General features: G+C 41.0%; 2 protein-coding genes across 6 annotated transcripts in view; one reads left to right on the forward strand and one right to left on the reverse strand.

Moving 5' to 3' along the window:
• The window catches only part of MED12L (mediator complex subunit 12L), a 355,795-nt gene extending 351,716 nt beyond the window's left edge, over nucleotides 1-4,079 (forward strand). For all 5 annotated transcript variants that reach the window (XM_061168108.1, XM_061168109.1, XM_061168111.1 and 2 more), the window contains one exon: nucleotides 140-4,079. In XM_061168108.1, coding sequence (XP_061024091.1) covers nucleotides 140-143 — 4 coding nt within the window. In that variant the 3' untranslated portion in view covers nucleotides 144-4,079. The remainder of the gene's footprint in view (nucleotides 1-139) is intronic.
• Nucleotides 3,783-27,976, reverse strand: IGSF10 (immunoglobulin superfamily member 10). Its single transcript, XM_061168107.1, has 7 exons — nucleotides 27,496-27,976; nucleotides 25,846-26,040; nucleotides 24,327-24,456; nucleotides 21,228-21,618; nucleotides 12,042-16,355; nucleotides 10,693-11,590; nucleotides 3,783-6,031 (listed from the first exon to the last, which is right to left on the reverse strand). The coding sequence occupies exons 2-7, from the start codon at nucleotides 26,037-26,039 to the stop codon at nucleotides 4,123-4,125; spliced, it is 7,836 nt and encodes a 2,611-aa protein (XP_061024090.1). The 5' UTR covers nucleotide 26,040; nucleotides 27,496-27,976; the 3' UTR covers nucleotides 3,783-4,122.
• Between the last annotated feature and the right edge of the window lie 20 nt (nucleotides 27,977-27,996).

Genomic DNA, 27,996 nt, shown 5'->3' on the forward strand with positions numbered 1-27,996 from the left:
CTGACTAGCGTTAGGCTCCCGGGCCAGTCTGTTCTCCTGTTCCCAAGGCTGGTACTGAACGCAGTGACACGTGCATACCGTCTGTCTGTAGCATAATTTTGCATCTGCAATTTTGTTTGAATTTCTTTTCTCTCGTTAGGTAACCAGCCACAGCAAGGAGTGACTCCCTACGGGCATCCTTCACACTTCTGAGTCTGGAAGAGGACAAAGATACAAACTTTTTTGTTTGCACTGAAAAATAGAAAATCACATTTAATGCATTAGTCATCTTCAGAAATGTCTGTTTGTTTTTTCATTTCTTTGAGGTTTTCTTATATTTTACGCCACATTTCATACAAAGGTGTTGAAACAAAAAGTGAAGGAAAGGGTTTGGTTTGGTTTTGTTTCATTCAACTTGAAAAGTAGGTTTAAAAATGTAGGTCATGTGGGCCTACTGCAGGAAGAGTTTGGTAGCAGACTTTTTAAAATTGGTGCTCTTATTGAATCTCGTAGTTATAGAAAGAATGAATAATGGTGGATTTAAAATATTTATGTATTCATTGATGATGATTTTTTTTTTTTTTTTTTTTGCAAACTGTCCTGGACCAAACTACTGATTTGAAAGGCATGTCAGATCTTGACAGGAAGGTGATCCATTTACTCCGCAGTCACCTTTGGTGGTGAAATGGACATCTATTTGCATTGCTCTAATTTAAAATATTTGTAATTTCATAAGCACTTTATGAACTTTGTTCTTATTTATGTAGGATTTTTCTTTGCTTTTGTTGTGGTCAAAAGGTGCTGAAACAGATTGTTGCTTAGAACCTAAACTTCTTAGATCAAGAACTTAACCCAAGGCTTCTGTGAGAGCCACTCCGAGGTACATGGAAACCCATTAGAAGTAGCTGTACTGAGTTTTTCCATGGCAAGATCATTGACCAGAGTCTTTGTGAAGGTACAGCATGTAAATTCTAAAGGCGGGAATGAACCACAGTGGAATTGATCCAACTATTTGCCAGATTTGGCAAAAATGACTCTGTCCAGTTTTGGTTCTCCTGAACCTTTATGCCAACTTGAGGGAAAAAAAAAAAAATCTCTCAGCTGGCCTGAGATTCCACAGTGCTCAAACTTGACATGGTTTCCAGAGAGTATGGCCCCCAAGTCCAGAGGGCTCTGGTTTTCATAAGAGATGTATTTGCTGTTTATTTTATATGGTAAGTATTTGCTATTTTGAATTTAATTATTAATGTTGGTGTCTGTCTTGGTTGTGTATTGCATATACTGCATTTATAACTTGGTGCAAAAAGCACAAGTAAAGTAAATTATACATAAAATTTATTATAAAGAAATAGTAACTATTTTAACTTTGTTCAAGTATGTGGTAATTTGCTCCTATTAGAGTAAAAAATACAGTAAATTATTATCAGTTTGTGTAACTTAAGAGTATTCCATATAATATTTTTTTAGACTTAGATGCATAAAATTTTGAATGTGAAAAATTGCAGGGCATTTTAAAACATGTGGGGGAGTATTTTCCCATGTTCTGTGTCAGTTCATTTTCTTTTGCCATGTGAATTTACATGTAATATAGTCGCACATACTGTGAATAGATTTGTCTATAATGAGCAAACCATGTAGAACTACTTTTTTTAACTGTAGCTGGTACAACTTCAGTAGATCATTTCCTTTGCCAGTCATTATATAAATAATTTATATCTTCCTAGGTGAGTTACTCACTGCAAAGTCTGACTCATGCAAATGACCTCAAACCCATGTCCACTCGCTTAGCTGTGGCAGCGTCCGTGTGAACTGCTTTGTACACTGTGAAACTATGTCACCCCAGCCCACGCATTTCATGTTTACTCTGGGCTGGGAAAGGCTTTGCCAAAACATTAAAGACCATTCTTCCCACTCATTTAACACGTTCTATCTGCTTTCAGATGGATCTTGACATTGCAGCTAGTTTTGTATATCAGGTTTGGTTTTCTTGTGTTTTTTTTTCCCCTTTTCAGAGTGACAGAGTTCATAAAGTTATTTTTCTTCAAAGTAATATATAACGACTGCCTTGGCAAAAACAACCGAAATGTGAATGTCGTGCCTAGTGAGTAGGAGTCATGTTCTGTCCTGATTGTTATTTTTCTTCTTTTCAAGAATTACTGGTGTTTGAAATGCCACTTTTCAGTTTGAACCATATATATTTGTAGCTCAATATTGCAAACAGCAGTAAGACTGTTTCAAGAATGAGTGTTATAATTGCATAGCATTTGTATGCACTTTATATTTTGCAGAAGTTACTGAAATTAATTTATTAATCATTTTGCACATGAAAGCTGTAGGGCATACCTTTTTGTTGTCGTCTCCTATTTTTCAGGTGGGAAAGCTAAGATATGGTAAGGCCGTATGATTTGAAGATGCTATAGAGAGTCGAGGAAACACCTAGAACCGGTTTTCCCCTGTGTACTATACAGAGAGAAACCAAAATTTTCAATCTATTCTTATATTTCCTCCCACTTAATTCTCTCTCCCGTGAGTTTTCTTTTCTTTTTAGAATATGCATTAATTTGTCTTGAAATGATCACAAAGGATAACCCTGTCCTTTAGAAGAACCTTGGTAATTAGCTTGGTGAGAGAGAGAGGAGGTTATCTTGGGGAAAATGTGGCCCCCCGTCCCCCTTAAAGACTTTGAAATAGAACGGAGCTAGACACAGGAAGCCCTTCCATACACCTGTTTACACTGTCGGCCCCTCCCTAGGAGGGTTCCATTTGTCCTCCAGTTGATCCCTCTGGGCCCGGAAGTAGAATGAGAGCGCTGTTAGAGTGAGTGTCCTTTGACCACTTGTGGTCACCGGATACCAAAATCAGAGACAGTAGGAGACAGGTCACCTCTTTAGGTGGAGCATGCCGAAACTCAGTGTGATGACGACAAGTGAAGTGTCCCCCACCCCCCATCTTTCTGAAATGATACACAGGGGCAAACGTAGTTCTCAATTTTGTGTGCTGAGATACTTGAGCAAGACTGATGGCATTTTCTCATTTTTCATTTATTAAGGCTCCTATAATTCTTCTTAAATAATAGACAGATATTTAAATAGATGCTGAAGAAATTACACTGGAAAATGCTAGCCTCTAGAAAAGATTAATCATAATGTCCTTAATTCAGGTTGAATTAAGCATGTGATATAAATAAATTCAGTGAATTACAAAAAGCAAGATTTTGTAGAGTTGATCAGATTTTCAGTACAGTGACACTCTATGTATTCAATCCAGATTTCCCCGAACATTTCCCCACCACGTAAAGGATGCTCACTTAATGAAATAAATGCTCATAAAGCAGTGATTCCTCCTAAGAAGATTTTCCTTATGAACAATTCCAAACCAGGGGTGCCTGAGCTAGATTTTGAAGTTATAAAGAAGTGTCGATGTATTTTAAAAGCTTTTCAATGGCTTTATTTGGGATAGAAGTTATCAACCCCCTTTTCACATTTTTGATGTGTGGGTGTTAAGTTGCTTTTTACAAGAGGAAAAGTCAGCCTGCATTTATTTTTAAATGCAGTTATTAAAACATTTTTTTTTGTATTCCCCATCAATGAAAATTTTCAGTATGTACAAAATGGTGAATTATAGAACAGTTCAGTGCTTAGTTTCTCTGGGTCTTAGTAAAATATTTATAAACCAACTGCAATATTTATACATTAGGATGGCAAACTTACGTCAAGACTGCAGATTTAGTCTTTTCCATTGTGTCCTGCCCTCGGTGCCACGCTTGTAACATTGCTAGAAGGTGGACACTAGGCAAACAGGAGTGAGAGAAAAAGAAGTCCATTCTTTAATGAAGAATTCAGGTACATTAGACATTTGTTACTTTATGGTCAAGAGTTTCCTCTTACTGTTCATTGTTATTTGTTGGCAAAATAAAAGTGCCTTAAGTTAAAAGTTTGTTTTGAGATCCATTTAAAAAAAAATCAGTATCAATTCATAATGCATTTATTTATAAGTCCCTTTTTTTTTGCATGTCTATTATAAATTTAATATTGTAAATGTATTCAAATTCATTTACATGCCTATGGCTGCCTTTGATTAAACTTCTTCCAAAAACTGAATTCTGTCCAGATGTTGACTTTGTTCAGGCAGTTTTATGTTCTGTTAGACTACTTGAATGTAAGTTGTTGCATAATCGCTTCCAAGTGAATTCTTTGCTGTGCATCTGTATATCCCAGAATCCGAGGTCTGTGGATTCCGAATGACTAGGGTACCTTGTGGGTGAAAAGGCCGGTTTGTCCGTGTCCTCCCCCTGTTTGCCGCGGAGAGCAGGGAGTGGTCAGGCGCCTCCCATGTGATTTCTGGTTTGGGGACCCCCAGAGCCTTACAGTGGAGCTGGACGGCCATGCCTGTCCTTGTGCGGACGCTCCTGGGCAGGCGACTGGTGATCCGGGGAGCGTAGGCTACAACCATTACTGGCACGGTGATCAACGCCTGACCGATACTATTTTGAGCCTGACAGATGTAGTTTCCTCTGTCATAAGCTGTTGCTTCTTTGATGACTAAGGTGCCATTTTCATGCAAGATGTATTTTCCATCAATCTGAGGCCTGTCTATTATGTAGCCACTTGGCAAAGTCCATTGGACACGTGGCTTAGGGCTTCCGAGGGAGACACAGTGCATCGATACAGTGTCCCCACTGAAGCTGTACAGTGTCCCTGGTTCGTAAGTTAGAATCACCGGCTTCCGGCCAATTTCTAATACAATCAACTTCTCAATGTAACCAACTTTATTTCTTGCGCCACACCGATATTTTCCTGCATCATCCCGTGTTGTCTTGTAAATGATGAACGAACCGTTACTAGCTATTAGATACTGAGAATTGTGTGGTCCACTGGGGAACTGTGTGCCATTTGGTAAAATCCAGATTATTTCAGGTGGTGGGTTTCCATCAACAGAGCAATTCAGTGCTGTGGACTTTCCAAGCTGGGCAACTACTTTTTCATTAAAGGGATTTCTGAACGTCGGCCTTCTCAGCATTTCCACCACCTCTAGCCGTATCACCAGCACACTCTCTCCTCCTTCATTCCGAGCCACGCAGGTGAAATCAGCGGAGTCTGAAAGCCTCATGTTCCTGATTTCCAGGGTTCCATTTCTGTGGACGGTGATTCTGCTGCCATAGTATGGAGCCGTGAGGAAAATATTCTCGGGCATGATCCACATGATTTGAGGAGACGGTGTCCCTTCCGCTCTGCAGTCAAAGTGTCTTTTGGAATGTCTCACAGCTGTGGCTTTAATGACAGTTTTGTTTGCATACAGACCATTGATTAACGGCGGCTTGGAGACCACATCCAGCTTGTAGGCTTTGGTGTCGTCCCCGCTGGGATTCCGGGCCACACACACGTACTGCCCAGAATCGAGCAGTCTCACTCCACTGATGGACAAAGACCCATTCGCATGGACCGTGTACCTGTCCTTGGAGAATGAAATCATGTCATTGGAAGGCAGCAGCCAAAATATTTTTGGCTCGGGTTCTCCAACAACCTCACAGTCGAGGACAGCAGTGTCTCCGGCCGTGATTCTCGTGTTGGTCTTGTAAGTCTGCTGGATCCGCGGGGCGGCTGTGATGACTGTGAGGTGCACTTGCATCTCGTCCTTCCCGAGGGTGTTCTGGGCGTAGCAGGTGTAGTTCCCTTCCTCAGCCATCCCGACCTTGTTGAAGTATAAGGTTCCGTTGTGGAAGAGGGTGAGCCTCCTGGTCCTGCGGCCGCTGTCGTCGGCCTGCATGGCGCTGTTGATCATCGTCCCGTCAGGCAAACTCCAGGATATCTCGGGCACTGGTGAGCCGGAAGCCTTGCAGTCGACCTGAAAGTCTTTCCCGTGAAACACTTGCTTTTTAAAGTGGTGCTTGTGGTCAATCTTGGCCGGTTTCCGTCTTAGGCTCACGTGCATCAGGGTCAGATCGTCCCCCATGTTGTTTCTCGCCACACACAAGTAGTCTCCGCCGTCTTTCTCTGTTACTGACCCAACGAACAAGGATCCATTTGGGTAGACATGGATTCGGCTGCCCATTCTGAGGAAAGAAGAGACTGGCTGAGGTGTGCAGCTATTAGCAAGGGTAAGAGAGTTATATTAGCTGACACAGGGCTACATGTTGCAGTGAAATTAAAATTAGTACCGACTTCTTTACTGTCTTTTAAGCTGTTCTGAAAGATGAAGTTAACAAATAAATTTTGTGCAGACAAGTAGTATTGCTTAGATGGACTTCAAATGCACCTCCTTTGCATTTCAATTTAAAAAGTTTTTAATGATGATGAGAATGTTAGAAATACCAGTTGCCTAGACCCATGACTGTCCTGACCACTTTACATGGCAGATGATCATTTTGTGGTATATGTCAGTAAAGAACAACTCTCGTACAAATCTACTTGCTCAGAAAAGATACCAGATTTTCCCTTTTAAAGAGTATTAATCAGTTATTTGGTTAGAAAGTAAATTTTACTTTTTTTTTATAAAGGTAAAATTCCTTAGAAGCACACTAAAGCGTTATCTGTCTCTGCAGGCAACTGTCCAGTGACTCTGGTCTCTGCCTCATGTTGAACTGCATGAACATCCCTTTTCTCCGAAGCACTACACGGCCTGCTGTTATCACACAGAACCACCAGATGGCAGAATTTCCCTGAAAAAACTAAACATAGTTTTCCAGAAAGACCAGTGGCAGCTGAGTAACTGCTAAAAACGCAATAAAAAACACCTATAGGTGAAAATATTCATTACATGTGTTTCTCCTAGTTTTTTGGCAACATGAGCCAAGAAGGCGGTGAAAGTGTGTATGACCTTTCACAGCATAACCGCTAAACAAGTCCAACAGCCTCAAGTCATTTTTTATCTTCCAGCAAAAAACCTTAAGTAGGAAGAGTATTGCAGGACAACTTACAGCTGCTGCTGTCTTTTTTTTTTTTTTTCTCCTTTTCTCAAGCCTGGAAAGAATTCACCTGGCATGTAAAGCAAGGGAAAGTCATCATAATGGATGCACTTAAGAGTGGAAACCACAAGGGTCTTTGCATTTATTTTTTAATCTTTAGGTAGTTCCTCACCATACAGCTGGGGGAAAAAAAAGTACTTAGAGGTAGTTACTTGCCCTTTTCACCATGTTACATTGCTACCTGCTGTCATTCTTTCCTGATGCTAAGAACACTGTTTCTCGAGCTTGGGTGCACATTAAAATTATTTGTATAAAATAGTGCTGACGCCTGGGTCCCGCCTCCAGAATTTCTGACTTGTGGTGTGGAATGTGACCTTGGCCTCAGTTTTCCAAATGACTCTCACGTGCAGCAGAGTCTGAGGACCACGGCTGTAAATCTTTGTCCTCAATGCAACTCCCTCATCACCTACGTCAGAGTTACATGGGGTCTCATTTAAGATGCATATTTACTGGTTTCATTGTTCAGAGATTCTGATCCAATAGATCTGGCCACGGATTGGGTAACCCACTGTTTAACAAGCTTCCCACGAGACGATATGAACAGTTACATGTTTGCAGACCAGTCTCAAATTTGAGTGTGCACCTGGACGGCTTTTAAGAACACAGATTGCATGTTTTGATAGAGAATCAGGTTCAAGTTCTCAGGTGATGCTAGTGCTATTGGTAGCGGGACAACCCTTTGAAAACCAGTGACTTAAAATGACCTTCCCTGACCTCGAAATCTGATACTTCTAGAAGTTGTTATATATATATATATATATATATATATATATATATATATATATATAAAAGAGAATTGTGTTTCCTTTTACAAGCTGATGTTTTTAAGAGAAAACTGACTTTGGAAAGTGGACGTTTTCCTTGAGTAAAAGAAAGGGAATTCTTTTATGAAGATTAATGGACAATGAAGCACTTGCAATCTTTTTAAAGCAGTGTTTCTTGGACCTTACAATGCATGAGATTCACCGGGAGATATATATTTTTTTAAAGAAGCCTGGGTGAATTTATTTGTCCAAGTAAATGACATGCTTCAGTGATCACGTGCTGATTTAATGAAAATACTTTTAATTAGTTCTATGATATTTTTGTATCTCTTTTATACAACAGATATATTACCATCCTAACTATATTTTTTTCCCCAAACTTTAAACTTTTTATTTTGTGTTGGGGTATAGCCAGCTAATAGTGTTGTGGTAGTTTCAGACTGAGCGAAGGGACTCAGCCATACATATATGTGTGTTCATTCTCTACCTGGGATACTTTTAAAGTGCAGATTCTGATTCTGCCCATCTGGGGTGGGGCCCGATGTTCTGTTCTTGTAACAAATTCCTTGAGAAGCAAAGATCCGAAGCAGAGGAAACAGAATTCTGTCTGAAACATAGGTCAGGTAAGTCCTATTGAAAGTCGTGGAGGTAGACCTATAGTGTTCTAAGTCTGAGATGGTTAAAAAAAAAATTCAGAAAAGGCTTTCTTAGTTCAGCTGACAACTAGGCTTTAAAAAAGTAAAACATTCTGCTTATTTTGGTCATGTTGGAGTAGACTTGTGTGAGTGTAGCTATGATGAAAATTTTCATTTTTAGAATCTAGAACCAAGAAATGGGAACAGCAAGGACTCTATTTAACAGCAAAAGTGCCCTTTTTATTTCTGTTGATATCTTAAGCACCTAACTAAAGAGCATTCTTGCCTTTTTGAATGGGTTAGTTGCAGAATAATCACTAAAAGTGTAGAGTTAGCAGACAAGCTGTGTAGTTCTTTATAAAAGAATGCAGGTACCTCTGGTGGGCCTGTGATAGCATCTGTGATCTGACACCCTCTGTTGGCTTTTCCACAGTGTGAACAGTCTTTCCTTGTTCCATAAGTGCTTTCCCAAAATGAAATAAAAACAGCCTACCTGATTTCTTTGCTATTAAACTCTGAAGGGTTTGTTGGACTGTTCAGGTCGAGATTTATTCTCTGAGATGCTAATGTGTTTTAGACATTCCTTTGGATTAACTTTTTAAGACATTCCCTTACATTTTTTTCATACCTCTTCCATTCTTAAAAACCGACTTAATGTCTAGTAAATATTTTGGACATTGTCTTTATAACCTAAAATTTGAACTTTATTTGTAATGCCCATCACAGGTGTGATGCCTGCTATTCTTACGTTGGTTTCTTCATGGATAGTGAAACTGCGTTCATGATTACAAAGAATAATGAGCAGTTTCTAGGTAATTGAGAAACACCCTCATGTGCTGCAGGGTGATTAAGAAATAGGTGTGCTGATATAATTAAATATAAAAGTTGGTAAACTGTTGAATATATGTGATGCCACAAGTGGGTATATGTACAGTAGATGACAGACATAAACATGTGTCTTACGAAGTTTATATTTCATAACTCAGCATTTTTAAATTTCAAATCTAAATTTCAATTTAAAATTCAGGTAATTTTTTTGAGATTTGAACAAAAGTTTAATTTGATGAACATATTATAAAACTCTGCACTCCACACTTACCAAAGGTATCTCTGCAATGATTAATTATAGATACGGTCTATATTCTTATTGTTGTGTTAGATATCCCTAAAGTTTAGCCACTACCCATTCCTGAGTCATGCAAAGTTATCACTTGTTTTCCAGGAGCATTATCTTGGGCCGGGTTTACAGGAGCCTGATAATGACTGACAGAGGCATGTGAAGAGTTTTTCTTGTCCCTTCAAGATTCTTATTAGCATCAGATCAAACTCACAGCCATGACTCCTTCAGCTGAAGATAAGCTCAAATTAGTTCCTTAGAAACTACTGATGCTGTTTATACTTGGGATGAGTGTAAAATTTAGGTAGTTTTGATGACTTATTTGAAAAGCTTGAAAATTAACATTTACTTTGGCATCAAAGATCACAAGTAAAATTCCTTAACTATATCCATTACCAACTCATACTTTGACACTAGGAAAAAAAAATCTATTTTACACACAAACTCATGTATAAATTTACTTGCATGGATAGTTTCTATTCATAAACATTAAATGGAAATGTTCAGCCCATCTTTTCTGTCATATTGTGAAAAATCATTGCATGAAGTCATGCAAATAGCAAAAATTAATAATCTAGTAAATTATTATTTTTTCAAAGAGATTTAATTGCTACAGAAAACAGATAAAAATCAATATGCCTGAATCAGAACATACTAGAGGAAGTCTGTATGTGTATATATGTTGTCTGACACCATCAGAGTGATGGAGGTCCTGCATATGTTTCACTTTGTGAAGCCTTAACTTCATAAAGTGCTTTGCAGTTTTGAGGTAGAATAAATGAAGTATGGATTGCACTAAACTTGAAAATGCTTTACTAGGAGACTCTAAAGAGTAAATTAATGAAGTGCATCTCTTCAGACCTTGTTTGCATCACAAAATTCCCTCTTATTTTTGGATAGAAAGATTATAAATAACATTTACACAGTTGCTGTTTTAAAAAACTGTCACAAGTATGGAAGAAAATGAGATTTTTAAAAAAAATCTTTTTTTAACTATATAAACTCAACAAGAAATTGGCCCTTAGGATACAGCATGTAAGAAACTTTCTTTTTACATAATTTATATTATTTTATATACATCTCAAAAGGATTAGGTCTCTTTAGAGCAAGTTACTTTTATGAGCAGAGTCTGTGCGCTAACATTGCTGCAAGCCTCGCTCTACCACTCTCTCCATTTCAGAAGTTGTAAAGCTAAACAGATGAAGAGACCCTCAACCGAAAGGAACGGTTTACCTGTGCCACTGGTCGACGACAGCCTTGGATGGGAGCCTCCAGATGATTTTCGGTTTCGGCTCCCCAGTGGCTGAGCAGTTCAGCAGTAGTTTGTCCCCCAGATTCACCTCAGTCCATTTCTGGGATGCAAATTCGATCCTGGGGATGGTCTCTTGTTCTTCCACTGTAATGATTACCACCCTTCTCTCTGAGCCAGTGGAGCTGGTAGCAATGCATTCATAAGTGCCCCTGTCTGAAGAGGCTACATTTCTTATAAACAGAGTTCCATTTGAAAACAAGAACTTAGAATTGACGAATTCTAATGGTTTCACTTCAGTGCCATCCGAGAGGACCCAGTGAACACTGGGCTGAGGGGTGCCTTTTGCAGTACAGGGCAGTTTCAAAGTTTCACCCCAGGTCCCTGCGATAACTTGCCTCTTTTGCTCTAGAATCACGGGTGGGGCCGCAATGACTTGTATCTTAACCAGCAGTGCATCCTGGCCCACTGAATTGCTGGCCACGCATTTATAAAAGCCTCGGTCATAAATGCTGAGATTGTGGATGACCAGAGTTCCGTCAGATGTCACCAGGGCCTGTCTGTTCCCCTTGGATGATTCAGAGATCACCGTTCGGTTTGCAAGAATCCAGGAAATTGTAGGGCTGGGCCTCCCATCAGCTCTGCACGTCAACTCCACTGTGCTTCCAGAATGGACTGTGATCTCCTTAGTACGTCTCTCCATGATCCAGGGGGGATAGGAAACCACAGACAAGGTGACATGGAGGCGGTCTGTGCCAAATGGATTGGACGCTGAGCACAGGTACTGTCCACGGTCCTGAATGTCCACCCTCTGTATGGCCAGGGTGCCATTGGAGAGCACCTGGAACCTGCTATTCAGTTCCCTCTTAGACAAATCAAGTCCTGATAAGAAAGAAATTTATAGTCATAGGTCATCACAGTTTAGACGGAAAACAAATTGCTCACGTGGAAGTCACAAAAGGAGAGCTATTTTTTTGTTAGGCTACTGGGAACAAATAAATTTAAAATTAAGATCCTTAGTCTTCAGATTGCTAAAATTATTTCTGGATTAAAAAAAAAACAAAACCCTAATTTTAATGTAAAAGACGGTTCAACACAATGACCTTTTTCTAGGTCTGCTTTAAAAGTATTTTTTTTTTTAGTGGTCTTAACATATGTTTGAAAACCACCTAATGAGCAAAAAGTCATGCATATATCAAGTGAGGATATTAATAGTTTCTGTGTCTTGGAGAAATTTCATGTTGATTCTTTGAATATGTAACCCTGAAATGTCACACAGTATTTTCCTTGTTTTGTTACTAAAGACTAAGTGTAAAGAAACCATTTCAAATACCTGATGAGACTCTGGTCCAGTGGATAGTGGGCACAGGATTTCCAGCAGCCTCACAAGGAAGAAAGGCATCTGAGTTAGCTGGAACAGTAAAACTTGCTGCTTTTCCTCCAATTATTCTGGGCCTTTCAAATGTATCCCTAGATAAAGCGTCAAAGGGGAGGAATTCGGAAGTTGTTATTTTTTGAATTGCTGTTTTATCAAAGCCACTTTCCTTTGCATTCTTCCGTATATCCCAGTTGGAAGCATGAGTGGTGACCTCTGGCAAGCCTGGGGTGGGCAGTACACTCACTACGGGCTTGTTGCCTTTTTCAGCAATTTCTGGGTGTGACTTGTGCCAAAAGTGGTTTTCTGACCAGGGAGAGGGAGTCAGCTTAGAATCCTGTGGTTTAACTGTTACTAGCGCTGGCATAGGAGTAGAAGGTAACAGATTGGAGTAGGTGAAGTGAATGGTTCCAACTGCAGATTTGGCATTTGGGTGAGTTTGGGGAGATGTTGCTGCTAATGGCTGAGGAGTAGCATTGTGCTTTGAGGATTCATGTGGCTCAACCATGGTACCTGTCATCATCCTGAACGTGGGTGTGGCCGTATCATCAGCGACCTCACTTTGATTACTCGGGGGAGGGGGGGTAGGGATTGGCATTGGAGTGGCCCTGGGGCTCAGGAAGGTTGGCCTGGTTGCGTTTCTGATTGTGTTCCTGGTAGTGGTACTCTGCAGTTTGGTGGACAAAGTGGTTTCAGAAGCAGTCATATTCTTCAAAGCCCGAGTGCCCTCCTGGGATGGTTGTTCAAGTACAGCTGTCAGATTCAAGCTTCCTGGATGAAGACCAGTTGTGCCTGAAATTTCATTTGTGTTCTCTGGAGGAGAATGAGTGAAAGCAGACACACTGGGCTTGGCTGAAGTTTCCGCTGCTGCTAGAACAGGAGGTGTCACAGTGGTGGATGTAATGAAGCCAGAGGAGTGGGTGGGAGAGATACTTGGGTCACTCATATTCTTCTGAGGCTCCTTTTTTCTTGGTTCTTTTTGCGCCCTGGGCCTGTCTATTTGGGCTTTGTTGATAACGATAGATGCAGGGGCAGTAGGCGTGGTCGTCAGTACATCTGTTTGCGTTGATGTGGAATTTGTACTTGATTCGTTGCTTGAGCTACTAGGAGGTGTAGGGTAAATGGGTAGGGAGGGCAGCTCCTTCATTGTTGGGAGACTTACAAGGCTGCGTGTGTTAGTGTGACTGAGGTGAGTTGTGGCTGGTGTTACAGATGGGATTTTCATTACACTAGCTGAGCGTGTTGTGAAATGGAAGGGAGAAACTTTATCTGTGGGTAAAGCAGGAGATATTTTAGGAAGCACCCTGTCTGTGCTGCTTTGTAAGCCAAATTTATGCTGATTCTTTAGCTTTTCTCTTTGGATATGGTTATTTACAAAGATCTGATGCCAAGGGATTTTCCTCCTTGAAGATCTGGTAATAGCTGGAGTGGTAGGCACAGGTGACTTGATGGTAGGACCCGGAAGTGGTGATACAATCACAGAATATCTGGTGGTCTCATTGGCTTTAGACCCACTTGGGTAGCTAGTACCTGTTGCCTGAGTCATAACTGCAGTGGTTGGAGTCACGTGGGTACTTTGAGCACTGAAGTACTTTGTCATGGGGGTGGGCTTCTCAGCATCTGCGTCTGGTTTGTTCTCAAGCAGTAATGATGGGTTGTGAATTAGAGTTGTAGGTTCTTCTGCTGTGACGCTGGCAATTTCAGTTTTGGGGAGGGTGACGGGGGATAAGCTGGGAGAAGACAGCGCTGCCTCATCAGTGGTGAGTCTTTCTCTGGGAGAACAGGATGGGCACGCCAGTCTGATCTCTGGGGCTGGAAACGCAGTGGTGCTTTCTTCTGAAGAGCCTCTGGGTGTGGGCCGTACAACGCTGAATCTGTGCGGTCGGAGAACTGGTGTCCTGTATGGGCTGATGATTCGCCCCCTGCTCCAAATTTTGCGCCGTCTTCCAAAGCGCCTGGACAGCGGACCGTTCATTGTACTCTTTCTTGGAATATGTAACGGAGAAGGAGCAGCAGTGTGTGGGCCTGAAGGGAGCTTAGTGGTGCGAGGTTTGTGAGTACTGTGAGGAGGAGCATGATGGCTCCTGGGTTCACCAACTCCTGTTATAGATCTCTGATGACTCTTTGTGGCGTTTACTGACCCTGAAAATATACCAGCTTTGCTGACAGCATTACTCAGCGTTTGCATATGGATATCTTTGATCGCTGTAGCCCCCACTGTTACTGGGGATGCAGTTTGCAAGGGCCCTTTTTTTTTCTCCACGTCGTCAGCATCCTGAAATGGAGTTGCTTCCGTTAGTAGAGGAAACACAGTGGGTAAATTTGGGTTGGTTGTGTCTTGCATTTCGCCTGATGTGGTTGGGTTTATGTTCTTTGGTGTGACTTGAGTTTTAATAGTAGTAGATGGTCTGAAATCTCTTGGTTCTTCAGGTGATAGGGTCTGTGGACTCACAAGTGGGGCGACTGGGGTGCCCACAGTTTTACTTGTCACAGGGCCGCCAGGTGACATTCTGGAATCTGCAGCCACTGTCCTTGTCAGAACGGCTGGAGCTTTAGTTGCTGGGACCGCAGGTTGCTCATCTGGAGGGAGCATGCCTGATGAGTCTGCTTCCTCACCGGGTATACCCGGGACTGGGGTGACTGGCAGAGGTGGCTTTCCTGTGGTCTTCTCTTGCTTTTCGGGCATGACATTCTTTTTAGCTTTCTCCAAAAGCGCTGCCCAGCGCCGTGGGTCAATCCTCCGGGCAGAGGGAGGGAGCTGCCTCCTGTGCTCCCTGGAACGCCAGCTGGCTGACGCTCCACGCCTCTGGGATGTTAATACCCGCTGTTTGGGATTCTTACTTGGGCTCCCGACGTGTGTTCCAGCCTCAGCCCGCATGGGAGGAGACGTGGGGAGATGTGCAGCCGGTGGATCCTGAAGCCGACCCATGGAATTGGGCTCATCAAACCCCGATCCATCTGATTCTGCGTTACGCTCTGCTGACTTTTCCCCTTTTATTTTGACCAAAACTTGGTTGACTAAAAAATCGACCCCCGCTGGGTTGGCTGCTACACAGCGATAGTGACCCTGGTCGTCTTGAGCGACATGCAGTAGTCTTAACGTGCCGTTGTCAAGAATCTGCTTGTCTCTTGAGGACTGCTGCAGCACAGTGTTTCCTGGGAGAACCCAGCTAACAGAGGCATCCGGGACGCCGGTAGAACGGCAAGGAAGGTCGAGCGTTTCACCGACGGAAGCCGCGTGACGGGCCCCATTTTCCTGATAGGCTTCCACGCGGGGCTCTAGCACGGTAACCCTGTACGTGAGGATGTCTGCATCGACGCCGTTGGTGCTTATGCAGTGGTATATGCCAGTGTCAGAGCCAGCAGCCATCTGGAGCCCCAGTTTTCCACTTTTGCCTATCAGGATTCGTCCATCCTCACTCACATAAGGGGCTCTCACTTTACTTCCATCGGCCAGAAGCCACTCCAGATGTGGGGGAGGCTCTCCTTGGCCAGGGCAGTCTAGGTCAATGGTCCCACCCACCAAAACAGTGCGTTCCAGCTTAGTATTGTTATCTCTGGAAATCATGGTCCACCGGTGTCTCTCCGGCTGTCTCTCTGACCTTGGTAGAGTGACGTGGACATCACTGGAGTACTGGATCTGCAGTGTACTGAGGGTGGTGGCAGTTCTGTTTAGCTGCAAGGAGATTCGGTCTTGCATGAACCACGGGGGATCTGCTCCGAGACCAGCCTCGATGTTGGTAAAGATGTCTTCAGGCCTCAGTACCACCTGTTTATATTTGTAGCAGGGTTGTGGGGTTTCAGTGAACACGTGACTCCTTTCTAGGATCAGAGGGGAGTCACCGTACAAAGCCAGAACCTGCCAGACTGGCTGAATGTGGCTGTCATCTATGTCACACACCAGAAATGTTGACAGTGAAGCATTCAGCATGATGTCGTCATTTTCTGCAGTGAATGCAATGGATGAGGTCGTTGCCGGCTTTTGGATACTGCAGATCATGTTAGCTTCATTTCCAGCCTGGTCTGTTATATTCAAAGTCAGAGAGCCGAAGGGAGCCATGAAATCTTGGGGAGAGATCGACACAGAACCACTGTCTTCCGGAACAGTCAGGCTCTTCAGCTTCAGAGAGGGGTCAATGGTGGGCTTGGCACACAGGAAGGCTGCCGCTGGGACCATAACCAAGGGCTTGCCTTTAGAGGTCCTGGGGTTCATGCAAAGCGGGCACTGCTGAGGACTGGAGGGACTTCTGTCTTTTTTGCATTTTATGATATCTAGAAAAAAATGACAATTATTGCCCATTGTGGCTTCTTCACGAATTAACATTTAAACCTTTTGAATAAGTAACTTTTGTTAGAATTTGAAACAATTTGGAAATTTTAGTGTTTCCTTTTTTTTTGTCTTTGGATTGATTTCTGAAAATGTTATTGTCTATATACCCTGCCACAATATTAACATCCATAGGCACAAGGATTTTGTTTCTCTTGCTCACAGCTATATTTTCCATGCCTAAAAAGCACCTGGGGTACATATTTGGTACTCAGCATTAATTGAGTAGTTCCCTTATCTGGCAAAACAAAATGATACACTTATGTTTGTCACTTTTTATTAGCTTATTATTTAGTTCTGTTTCCCCATTTAATGTTTTAAGGCTCAGGGAATTTCAGTGTCCTTTAAATGATAATTTGTTTGATAAGTTACCATTTATACATTCTTGGATATCATTAAAAACCCAAGTTTCTTTCCATTACTAAAAAGAATGATGAATGAATTACAAGGTACCTTGGCATGGTCTAGCTTGGTCTCAATAGGAATGGAGAGAACAAGATGGATGCTGGAAATAATGAAGCCGGTAGAACCAATCAATAAAGAGGTGAGGATGTGGCTGAGCAAAGACGGTTATTAAGAAGAGTGCAGAAAGACTCGGTATGATGTTGGCACCAGAGGTAGACTCAGGTGAGGAGGATCAGGTTTAATGCAGAGAGAGGAAAGCTGTGCCCAAGCAGTGGGCGGCCCGTGAAAGGTCTGACATATATACTATATACAGGTACGTTCAAAAGCGTTTTATTTCTGCTCATTTCATTTAGTATGAATAGAATATTAGATTTCTAATTTATATTACCTGAAAACTTTGATATAGTTCCATGTATTTTGGCATCGAGTATTACTGATAAAAGTCTATAAAATTTACTAGTGATTTAAAAAAAAAATTTGAGTGAGGCTCTAATCCAATTCTGAGAATATAAAGAAATACTCTGTTTAAAAAAAAACACACAAAAGAGGAAATTAACAAGTGATATAGTATTTAAAGTACAGATTTTGTTCAAATTTCACAAAGTTTTACGCTAGTGACCATTATTTGTTTTCATATCTTATTCAAGATTCCACATTGTATTTAATTGAGCAGCTTCAGTTGCATGCAACAAATTCTGGCAAGTTCTCTTTTCATTTTTATTCTAATTTTCCTTGTCATGGCATCTTAGATACACCTATCATTTAAAAGTGGACATTTAATTTCCAAATACATGGGATTTTTGTTTAAAGTATCTTTAATATTAGTCTCATTTTGATACTAATTTGTCATTTAAATCTTTCTTCTCTGCAAAAAAATAAAATTACTACTCTGGTGAGCCTGTTTAAATGGCTGGTCACAGCAATACTTGATAAGAGATACGGGGTTTTACCTTATACAAAATACAGCTAGGGACTTCTGTCCTGTTCCATATCATGCATTTAGACACAGCATGTAAAAGAAGCACTGTTAGAAGATCTCATTTGACAAAGTGACTGCACAGGGTCAAATCACCTTCCTGTAATTGCGCAGTTCCTCAAAGGCCTGAGATAAACCTCTCTGACTCCAAACTCTTCAGTGTGACGGGCACTGTCATATATATCTGGCTCCTCAGCATTCTTCAGCAAATTGTAAAGCCCCAGCTTACCCAGAGGAGGTAGCTAGCAAGCTTGTCAAAGAGGCTTTTATCAACCACCTACTTATCAACCAGCTGTGACCTTTTACTACTTCCCAGTAGCCTGGGCTCAGACCCTGCTATAGCCAAAAAAAAAAAAAAAAAGGTAGACTTCTGGTTTAAAGGTAGACCTCATCATAGAATTATAGTCACATCTTGGTTTGATTATTGCTCAGCCCTGGACATCAAGTATTTTAGCTCAGTTGCAAATCTGATCACATTATTTCCGTTCTCTCCATCACACCAGATTCCATTCACACAGAAATGCCTGCTAGTCCTCAGCTCTGCCATAGCCTGTCACGTTTTTAGCATACGCTGTCCTACTTGCAGCACGCTTGCTGTCTGATAGGCTGTCTTCCGTCACTGCCCAACTACTTCCCTCCTTCGTCAACAAGCTGGAAGAGCAGTCCTTCTCAGGGGGCTCCCTGCTTTATGTTCTCGGGGTACCTTCCACTTCTATCCTAGCCCTCATCACCCACTGGTAGGAAGACCTGTCTAGTTGTCTGTTTATCTCCAGCCCTGGCGAATGGATGGAAAGAGTAGAGAAAGGAAGGGCAATCTAATTCTAAGACCACATTTCTCCCACATTTTAGCTTATAAATTGAGATGTGTCTGACAATTGAAGTTGTCCTACAGTCGTGACTGGCCAGGTGGAAGCCTTGATATAGCTACCACTGCCGGCACACACACCAATGCTGCCATGGCCACTTATATGTGTAGTTTTCAACTGAGTTACATGCACTGTTGGTATTACATAAAGATTACACTGTGCTTGCCATAAAATAAGTTATTATGCATATAGAAAGGCTTGGAAACAATAAAAGGACATAAATTTAACATTTGTGATATAACTGTCAGAGAAAAGGCCACAAATCCACATTTCCTAGAAAAACAACACCTAGAGCTTTGTGAAACCCAGGAGTGGAAGATAGCTGTAAACAGATGAAGCTGTGTTACCTCTGACTACTGACCACATAGGTACAAAAGGACTGCCAAATGAGACAATTGAAGGTATGAGGAACTATCAGTCTCTTGAAGTAGATGAAAAAAAAGTCAAAGCAGAAGCTGATGTGACTGGAGAGGAAGAGAAAAGGGAACCCTCCTACATTGTTGTAGATGATGTACCCAGTACGTGGAACACTATCTAGGTTCCTTAAAAAAAAAAAGAGTTAACATACGATTCTGCAAATCGTACTCCTGGACATATATCCAGAGTAAACTCTAATTCAAAAAGATCCATGTGCCCCAGTGTTCATAGAAGCACTTTTTACAGTGGCCAAGACATGTCCATTGACAAATGAATGGGTAAAAATAATGTGGTATATATACAATGGAATATTATGCAGACATAAAAAGAATGGAATAATGCTATTTGCAACAACAGGGGTGGACCTAGAGATTATCATACTAAGTGAAGTAAGTCAGACAGCAAAAGACAAAACCCCATGCCAGCCTATACTACCCCATGCCAGGCAAGCTGGGCGACGTATTGCCCTCTTCATGAGCCTTACCCTGTTTTTATGTACACAGCAGTTTCTCCATCCCAAATACATTATAGAAAAAGGACTAGACTTTGAGTTTCTGCTTTTCTACTTTCTAGCCACGTGAGCTGGGTGACGGTGAAAATCATGGTAATCACGTTTGTTGAGTGCTTACGTTATGTCACACATTGTGCTAAGCACTTTATATGTATTATTTTAATTATTTTTTTCAGTTACTGGTATCCCTATGTTACAGGTGAGAAAACTGATCTGTAAGAATCTAGATGACTAGCCCAAGATACCCAACTTTTCTAGCCTCAATTTCTTCATCTCTAAATTGAGGATTAAATAGAAAGCATCGAGCACAATGTCAAACACATTACCTTCCTGCTCACTCCCTATTATTCCTTCCTTTTCTTTTGGTATATTATTCAAGGCAGAAGTAACTTACTGATTCTGGCTTCTATAGAACTAAATTATCAGTATAAACATTCTGCCGTTTTTCACCCATGCCTTATTGTCTTTTTATGTGTTGAGCATATTTACCTGCAAGCTTGCAAACTCCTGGAGCGCAAGGGTGGTGTCTTTTGGCCTAAAGCAGTTCACTTTTTGACTAATTATATTGACTAACTGTATCTACACATACCTATGTATGTATGTATCTATATATTTCACCACAGCAACTGCAGACTTTTTCCACTTTTCTCAGACTTCCAACCTTGACCCCTTCCTAGCACCCTCCTTAGTCACCTATCCTACAACTTAACAAAGAAGGAAAACCCTTCCACCCATGGCTGGGTCTCTTGCCATCCAGCCTGTTCAGGGGACTGGCTCAATTGAGGATCTGCTCTTTCTGCAATGTTGCTACCTTCTCTCTCCCAAAAATCTCTCCTTAGCTTAAATGTGCTCATGTCTGTTTGATGCTCAGAGAGTCCTGAGTGATGGCATGTTTCCATCTGGCGGTCACCCTTACTCCCTCACTTCAAGCCAGGTCTCTCCAGGGTCAACTGTAGCCCGGTCTCCCCAGCCCCTGCATAACAATCCAGCTCTCGTTGGCTCTTGCCAATCAGTCACCACTTAGATGTCAAAAACTAATGGGCTCCTTTCAGTCATTCCCTACAGACTTGATTAATTGAAATAGTGCGATTAGTTGTTAACCCATTTTCTCAAAAAGAGTGTAAGCTCCACAATCGCTTTTGCATCCCTACGGTCTCTCTGACTTCTTGTAACTACTTGTTGACTGGATGCATCTTGCCTCTTACTTTGCTGTCAAAGCACGTTTTACATTCTGGTTGCTTATCTGTATCCCCACCAGAAGTGTAGTTAGGGCAGACACAGAGCTCTTGGTGGTTGCTTCACTGAGCACAAGGCCTTGGATAAAACTCCAAAAAATATGGATTGACCAAATGACTGAAAGGAAAATACGAAGAGGGAAGGGTTTCTGTGCCTTGTGGTAAGCAGGGAAGAGTAACACATGATACATTTCTTAGCTCCCAATCTTGCTAAAAGCCAGAAGTGATAATTGGATAATTGACCAGAATTAAAGATTATTCATTGATGAATTAAGACAGTTCATTCTCACTGAATTATTGAGATTTCATTTTCTTTCCAGCTAAATTTGCTTTGACCTCCCTCACTAGTAGAACACCTCCAGGCAGATTCCGTCTATTGAATTATAACAAAGAAGTAGTCTAGGTACCTGGCTTCTCCCGTAACCAGCCAGACAGCCATTTCAGTCGACAGTCGCAGATCCAAGGATTCCCATGAAGATAAAGGCTTTCCAGATCAGACATGTAGGTGGCCATCTCTTGAGGGATGGAGCTCAGAAAGTTATCAGACAAGTATAGGTACTTAATGAAAGATATTTTAAATATCCGGAGGTAGCGCAAGGAGACAAATGTATCCGGATGAAGCTTAGTGAGTTGGTTCCCTTCCAAGTGCACCAGTCGGAGAGAGGTGAGTCCATAAAAAACCTCTGGGTTTATAAACTCAATGCTGTTGTGGTCCATATGCAACCGTGTCAAGCTTCTGAGGCCATAAAAAGTGTCCTTCTGAAGTTTGCGAACTTTGTTATAGCTCATTTTTAAGACCTAAGGACACAAAGAACACCCTTATTTTGTCAAAGGAATTACCACAAAAAGGACAAGCATATTCATAATAAAACATACACTGAGATTATCCAGTCCTTGTGTGGATCCTAATTCTACAAACTACCTGAAAATTAAATATGGAAATACCAGGGAGATTAGAACACTCATGAACAGTTCATGATATTGATGAATTAATGCTATAATGTTAAGGTAAAACAATATTTTACACTTATTTTTAAAAGACTATTTTATATATATATATATATATATATATATATATATATGTAAGTACTTATGGATTAAACATGATATCTCAGATTTATTTCAAAATAATGCAATGAAGTAGGAAAGTAGTGGGGTGGAAATATGGGTGAAACAAGTCATTTCCCCCCTCCTCCTCGAAAACTACTGATTTACTTTGTTTCTCTGGCTTTGCCTATTCTCAACATTTAAAATAATGGGTGATACAATATGTGGTCTTTTGTGCCTGCCTTTTTCCAACTAGCCTTATTTTCAAGACTTCGCACTGTTGTAGCATGTAACTCAGTTATTCCTTCTTACTATTGAGTAGTAGCCCACTTTATACATGTAACACGTTTTGTGTATCCATTTATGAGCTGACAGACGTTTGGGGTTGTTTTTGTTTAGTCTTTAGCTATTAAGAGTAATGTGATTTTAATTGAAGTTAAGATAATTTTTCAATATTTCAGTAGCGCTTAGGTATTCTCCAATTCCTTCTCTGCTACCAGCTGAGCATACTCTTTCTCCCAAAAAGAAAAAAAAAAAAAATGCTAGTAAAAGCAATGATTTCTTATCATATTTTCCTGATTTGACCTAATCTGTCATCTCTGTTGAGAATGCTTTTCTGGAACGCTAAGTTTCCTAATAAGCAAAGAAAATTTGGCGACATGGAACAACTTTTTGGCCCAAATATTACCAAACTCAGTGTTCATCAATATCTGTTGAAAACCTGGTCAAGAAAAACATGTGTGAGTTCCATGAAGAAATTCCATCTAATCTGCTGAAGATATATATTGCAAATAAAGCCTGATTAAACCAAATCAACATAATCACTTATCTAGACTTAAATCTATGGCTTTACACAGCCTTGATGTGGTGTGAAAAGATTCACTGTACACTGGCAATTTATCTTTTCTAAGGGTAGAACTGACCATTTGCTTTACTGTACTATATCTCATCTATGAGGACCTTTGGGAGACATCTTTTTCTAATTTAAAATCAGGTGTGTACTTCTAATTTAAAATCAGGTTGTACTTCTGAACAGTAGTTGTACTTTTTAATTTATTTAAAAAGTAACAGACATCATAAATTGAATTAACTTCTCTAAAGCCTCAAGTCCTGCTTACAGCAGACATACCAATCTTTATGCCTGATGTTTTCCTGCATTCCCTTTGTTCTTGTTCCTAAGAGTTCTTCCTACTTTCTACTTTCTTGCCTACTGGAATAGTAATTCTTAAAATATTTGATGCATACTTAGAAGTCCTCATAACTTAAAAAAATTTTGTTAAATAAAGCAATGCAAAAGTAAAGTGAAACTTACAAAATATATTGCTCTACCACCACTATGGAAAGCAGTATGGAGGTTCCTTAAGCAGCCAGGAATAAAACTACCATGTACCCCAGCAATCCCAGTACTGGGCACATACCCTGAGAAAACCATAATTCAAAAGGACACATCTAACCCAATGTTCATTTCAGCACTATTTACAATAGCCAGGACATGGAAGCCACCTAGAGGTCCATCAACAGATGCACGGACAAGGAAGATGGGGTACATAAATACAGTGGCATATTACTCAGCCATCAAAAGGAATGAAATTGTCAGTTGTAATGAGGTATGAACCTAGCGTCTATCATACAGAGTGAAGTCAGAAAGATAAACACAAATACCATATATGAACACATTTATATATGGAATCTGGAAAAATGGTACTGCTGAATCTATGTGCAGGGCAGGGCCTTGTGGATGCAGCAGGGGAAGGAGAGGGTGGAAAAGACAGTAGCACTGACGTGTATACACGACCATGTGTAAAACATAGCCTTGGGAAGCTGCCATGTAGCTCAGTGATGCTCTGGGATGACCTAGAGGGCTGGGATGGGTGGCGGTGGGAGGGAGGGTGTACATATATGGATATTTATAGGTGATGAAATGGCAACCCACTCCAGGACTCTTGCCTGGAAAATTCCATGTACTGAGGAGCCTGGTAGGCTACAGTCCCTGGGGTCGCAAAGAGTTGGACACGACTAAGCGACTTCATTTCACGTTGTATAGCAGGAACTAGCATAACATTCTACAGCAAGTGTTCTCCAATTAAAAATAAAAACATACTCAAAAAGATGTTTTAAAAATATATTGCTTACAAAAAGCTAACTTCTGTGTAAAGATAGCAATTATTTTATAAACTACATTCAATTTCCAGAAAAACATGACTAGAAGTGGCCTTTAAGAATTATATTTTCAAGGTTCAGTAAACCCTGGGCATTGATACTTCTTTCTGTGAGCCTAAGGTAGAAGAAAATCAGAATTTTCTTATTCTAATTTCCACATACTATTCCACTTGAAATCAGTTCTTTGACATTTTCCCTTGATGTCTATGTCTGATGTACAGAATGTTAATTTTGGGGTTCTCTAGGAACAGGTAGCTTTTGGAGGCACTTAACTTGCCCCTTCCCAACATCAGTCTCACCTGCAATGCTTGCAAATCCGAGAAGGTCTTAGCAGGGATTGTGTGAATTCCATTGCTGTGTAGCATTAGTAACTCCAACTTGTTCAGGCCAGAAAAATCTGCTTCCGTTAATCTAACCAAGTTGTTGTACCTGAAATAAGAACATCATTCTAGACATAAGTCTGCCAATTAAACTTCAAATGTCAAAGCAAAACCCAACAAATGCACACACAAAACTGAATTTCACTCCCCACCTCACACACACAAATACACACCCCACTAAAGATTCCCTGTGCTCTAAGGAGATAACCCAATGCTTGAAATGCTGAAATTCATCAGGTGCCATGGAAGGTCAACCCCTTCACCCAGCCCTTGCAGTCTCAGTTACAATGATCCTACTCACATTCCTGGAACATGCTACATCCCTGCTCATTTTCAAACTTTTGTACCTTATGTTTCTTCAGGTTGGAATGCCCTTGACTCCAGCCCTCTCTATTTGTGAACACTGTTAAGACCCAGCCCATTCCCTAATGACATTGCCCCTCATTCTCCCAGGTGGAATTCATCATTATGAAACAATGGTTAAGAAGCCTGGGCTCTGAAGTCAAATTTAGATATGATTATGAACTCAGGTACCTGGCTCCTGGGAGTAGGGCCAATGCTGGGTTAAAAAAAAAAAGTCTGTAATCTTTCTTTGCCTCAGTTTCCTTGTCTATAAAATGCAAATAATAGAACCTACTTGAAACAGGTTTTGAGGATTAAATGAATGCACTCATGAAGAGTGCTTAGCTCAATGCCAGGACACAATTAATGTTAGTTGTTACCAGTAGTGATGGTTTCCAAGACACATCGTATGCTGTATTACAGTTCTTATTGAATTGTACTGATTATACATCTGTCTTTTCACTTTAACTGGTTTCTACACATGAATAATGTATCCTTCTTCATTGTATCCCTGGTACCATCCTTGTGTTTGGTCCATAGCAGGTGCTCACTAAGTTAGTCAAAAGATGTTAAGTCTGCCTTTTCGTTCATTCACACACGTTTTTTCACCAACCTTTAAAATACAGTCACTTTTTAGCAGATTTAATTACTTATGCATTTTTTAAGTATTTTAAATAAGTCAGTTTCTATGGGAAAAAAAATCCAAAAGCCTTAAAAAAAAAAAGATCTAGTTAACTTTCCATACATATAGGAGGACACTTCCCTCTTACGGATATTATCATAACTCTAATTCTTAGCAGGAGCTATATTATACTCAGCAAAAATAGAGCCAAAATGAATCTTTTCTATAATCATGGGGCTCTCAGTCTACCATGAATGACTTTGGGTTCTAGAAAAACTTTCCCCTAGTAAAAGCTTACCAGGGAAAATTTTCTCATTGCCCCAGAAAGCTTAAGATCCTCAGGCACTCATTTCAGAAGGAAAGTATTATTAAAAGAATTGTGGTTAATCTACCAAAGTTACAGCTGTTTGGGGGACATCACCAGTGTACTCAGTCCCTCCTTGAGAAGGAAGCAAGACAAGCACCCTCACGCACCCTAAATTGATACGTTCCACGTTGGGTGGGATGCTCTCTGGGATGGAGGTGAGGTACCGAAATGTGCAGTGCACCTCTGTAGGCAGGTAACAGGCGCAGCGGCGAGGACAGGCCCTGCCCCTGGGGAGGGCTATCAGGCAGGCTGCAGTGAAGGAGAGCAGTAAGCTGGTGCTTCCCCTGCCTTTCGGCTTCATCCTGAAAAAGCATCATACCTCAGTTATAAATATGGTTTGAGCAGAGTTCCAGTAGACAACACACAGTAACTGGTAATCTGGGAGACCGTCCTGTAAGGTTATTAGGGACCAATTTCATTTGCAACTTTTATGGTAAAGCTAACTACAAAGCCATAGTGTGTGCTGGCCTCATCTGGACTCTGGTGACAAGCAGGGTATTTATTGTGAAAATTCCTTTACAGATTTTTACTTCTTAGGAATCCCTTTTACTTAGGGATTCATTAAAAAAAGAAAATAGAAAGCATAATGGAGATATTGTGACAACTGAAATACATAAAGTTTACTTTCCTGTGTATACATTAGTTTTAGACTTTAAAAAATTTTATTATAAAGCTAATACGTGTGCAACACTGAAAATTTAGAAGTTGTAAATAAGTCAAATAAAGAAAATAAAATTACTTATACTCCCCACCACCCAGATATAATCAATGACATTTTGTTCTATTCCTTCTAGCCTTTTCTTTATTGGGTGCGTGTGTGTGAAGTTTCATAATATATGTTTTATCACCGAGCATGTTTGGTTTTTCATTTTCTTAAACCTTCAAAAACACTTTTAGTTAGAGCTGTAATCACTGAAAGGATGAATAAATGTCTTCCTAACGTCCTAAGTCTTTGCCAAAAAAAGACAAATTATACATGTCACTGCCAAATGATGACCATAGCGAATAGTAACTGACCAGCTGAGAGGGCTTGAGCCTTATACCTGCCCTACAGTGGACCATGCTGACCCCTCGCGGGCATGATGCTGTTTTTGCTCTGCTTAGAACATCCCTCTGCCTCTTCCCTTGGTCCCTTCTCCTCACATCTGCCGTGGGAGAGGGGGTGGGGGCATAAGCAGGGAAGAAACATGCCTAGCTTGTTGGAAAAAATGGTATCTGGTACCCACATGTGAGGCAAGCCCAGGGATCCAAACCAAATTTTTGCCTGCAATTCAGAAGAACATTCAAAGACATAATAAGATCTCTATTATGCTTTTCTAAGAAAAGTGATCTTCATAGAATGGTTTCTTTTAGATTCTACCAGCAACCATCCTTTAACTATAAACTACATTTAAAATAACACGAATGCTGAATTGCTGTATCTTCATATAGATAGAAATATCATGGAATTAGAATTTAGCCCAAATTAAAACCTAATACTGGTTTAATCAGATGGCCACTTTTGTCATTGTAACTGTTACCAAATATTTAAATAAATGTTATGTGACTGGAGACAACATTTCTACCTTCTTATAATTAGGTAAGCAGAGAAAAGAATAGGTTGAAGGCAGTTCTGTCGTTCAGCTAGAAAAACAGAAGTTCTGGGTTTGCCCACTTGAGCGTTACTGAAAAGAGAATCAAAAGTCTGAACACATGGGAGTGGATTCCCATAAACTTAAACCTGAAAATGTATATAATGAAATAGAAATTGACCGTACCTGAGCTCTTCTGTCGTCGTTCTGAATCCCCTCCTGACATAGGCGAAGCCTGAAAATCTTCCCAAGAAACGGAGAACTGTGCCCGCCGCTGAGTGAGGGCGCGTGCCCTGCTGCTCAGGTGGGCGAATGGCTCGCCTTTCTGATCACCGCTCAGGGGCCCTGCTCTGCAGAGAGACCTGGAGGCGCTGGGACGGCTGCCGCGTACAGAACCCAGAGCCGCCCGTCAGAAGTGTTTCTGCTGCTGTTACAGAAACAAAGCGCAAAGTGGAGGTTTCCAAGTGTTCTTTCTCCTCCCTCAGCAGCGCGCTTCAGTCCCCCTTAAAGCTGCCAGTGTAGGTGTATCCATGCCCATCACTCCAGCTTACCCCCAAGTCCCAGGAGTTTCTCCTCCCGTAGCCTTTACGGGCAAATCTATCACAAATGCCCACAATCAGGGTCTCTCCCTACTGATGACTCTTTACTAAGAGTGTGCCTTCTGTCCGGCAGCAGTCACTGAAGAGG

The sequence above is a fragment of the Dama dama genome, chromosome 19 (genome assembly GCF_033118175.1).
Source record: "Dama dama isolate Ldn47 chromosome 19, ASM3311817v1, whole genome shotgun sequence".
Taxonomy (NCBI): domain Eukaryota; kingdom Metazoa; phylum Chordata; class Mammalia; order Artiodactyla; family Cervidae; genus Dama; species Dama dama.

Coding starts and splice junctions, on each gene's coding strand:
- IGSF10 (XM_061168107.1), bottom strand. CDS start 26,039: ATGAAGCCGAAAGGCAGGGGAAGCACCAGCTTACTGCTCTCCTTCACT. Junction 21,619..24,326: donor CGGATTTGCAAGCATTGCAG/GTGAGACTGATG, acceptor TTGTGTCCTTAG/GTCTTAAAAATGAGCTATAA. Junction 6,032..10,692: donor GTCGTCGACCAGTGGCACAG/GTAAACCGTTCC, acceptor TTCTTTCCTCAG/AATGGGCAGCCGAATCCATG.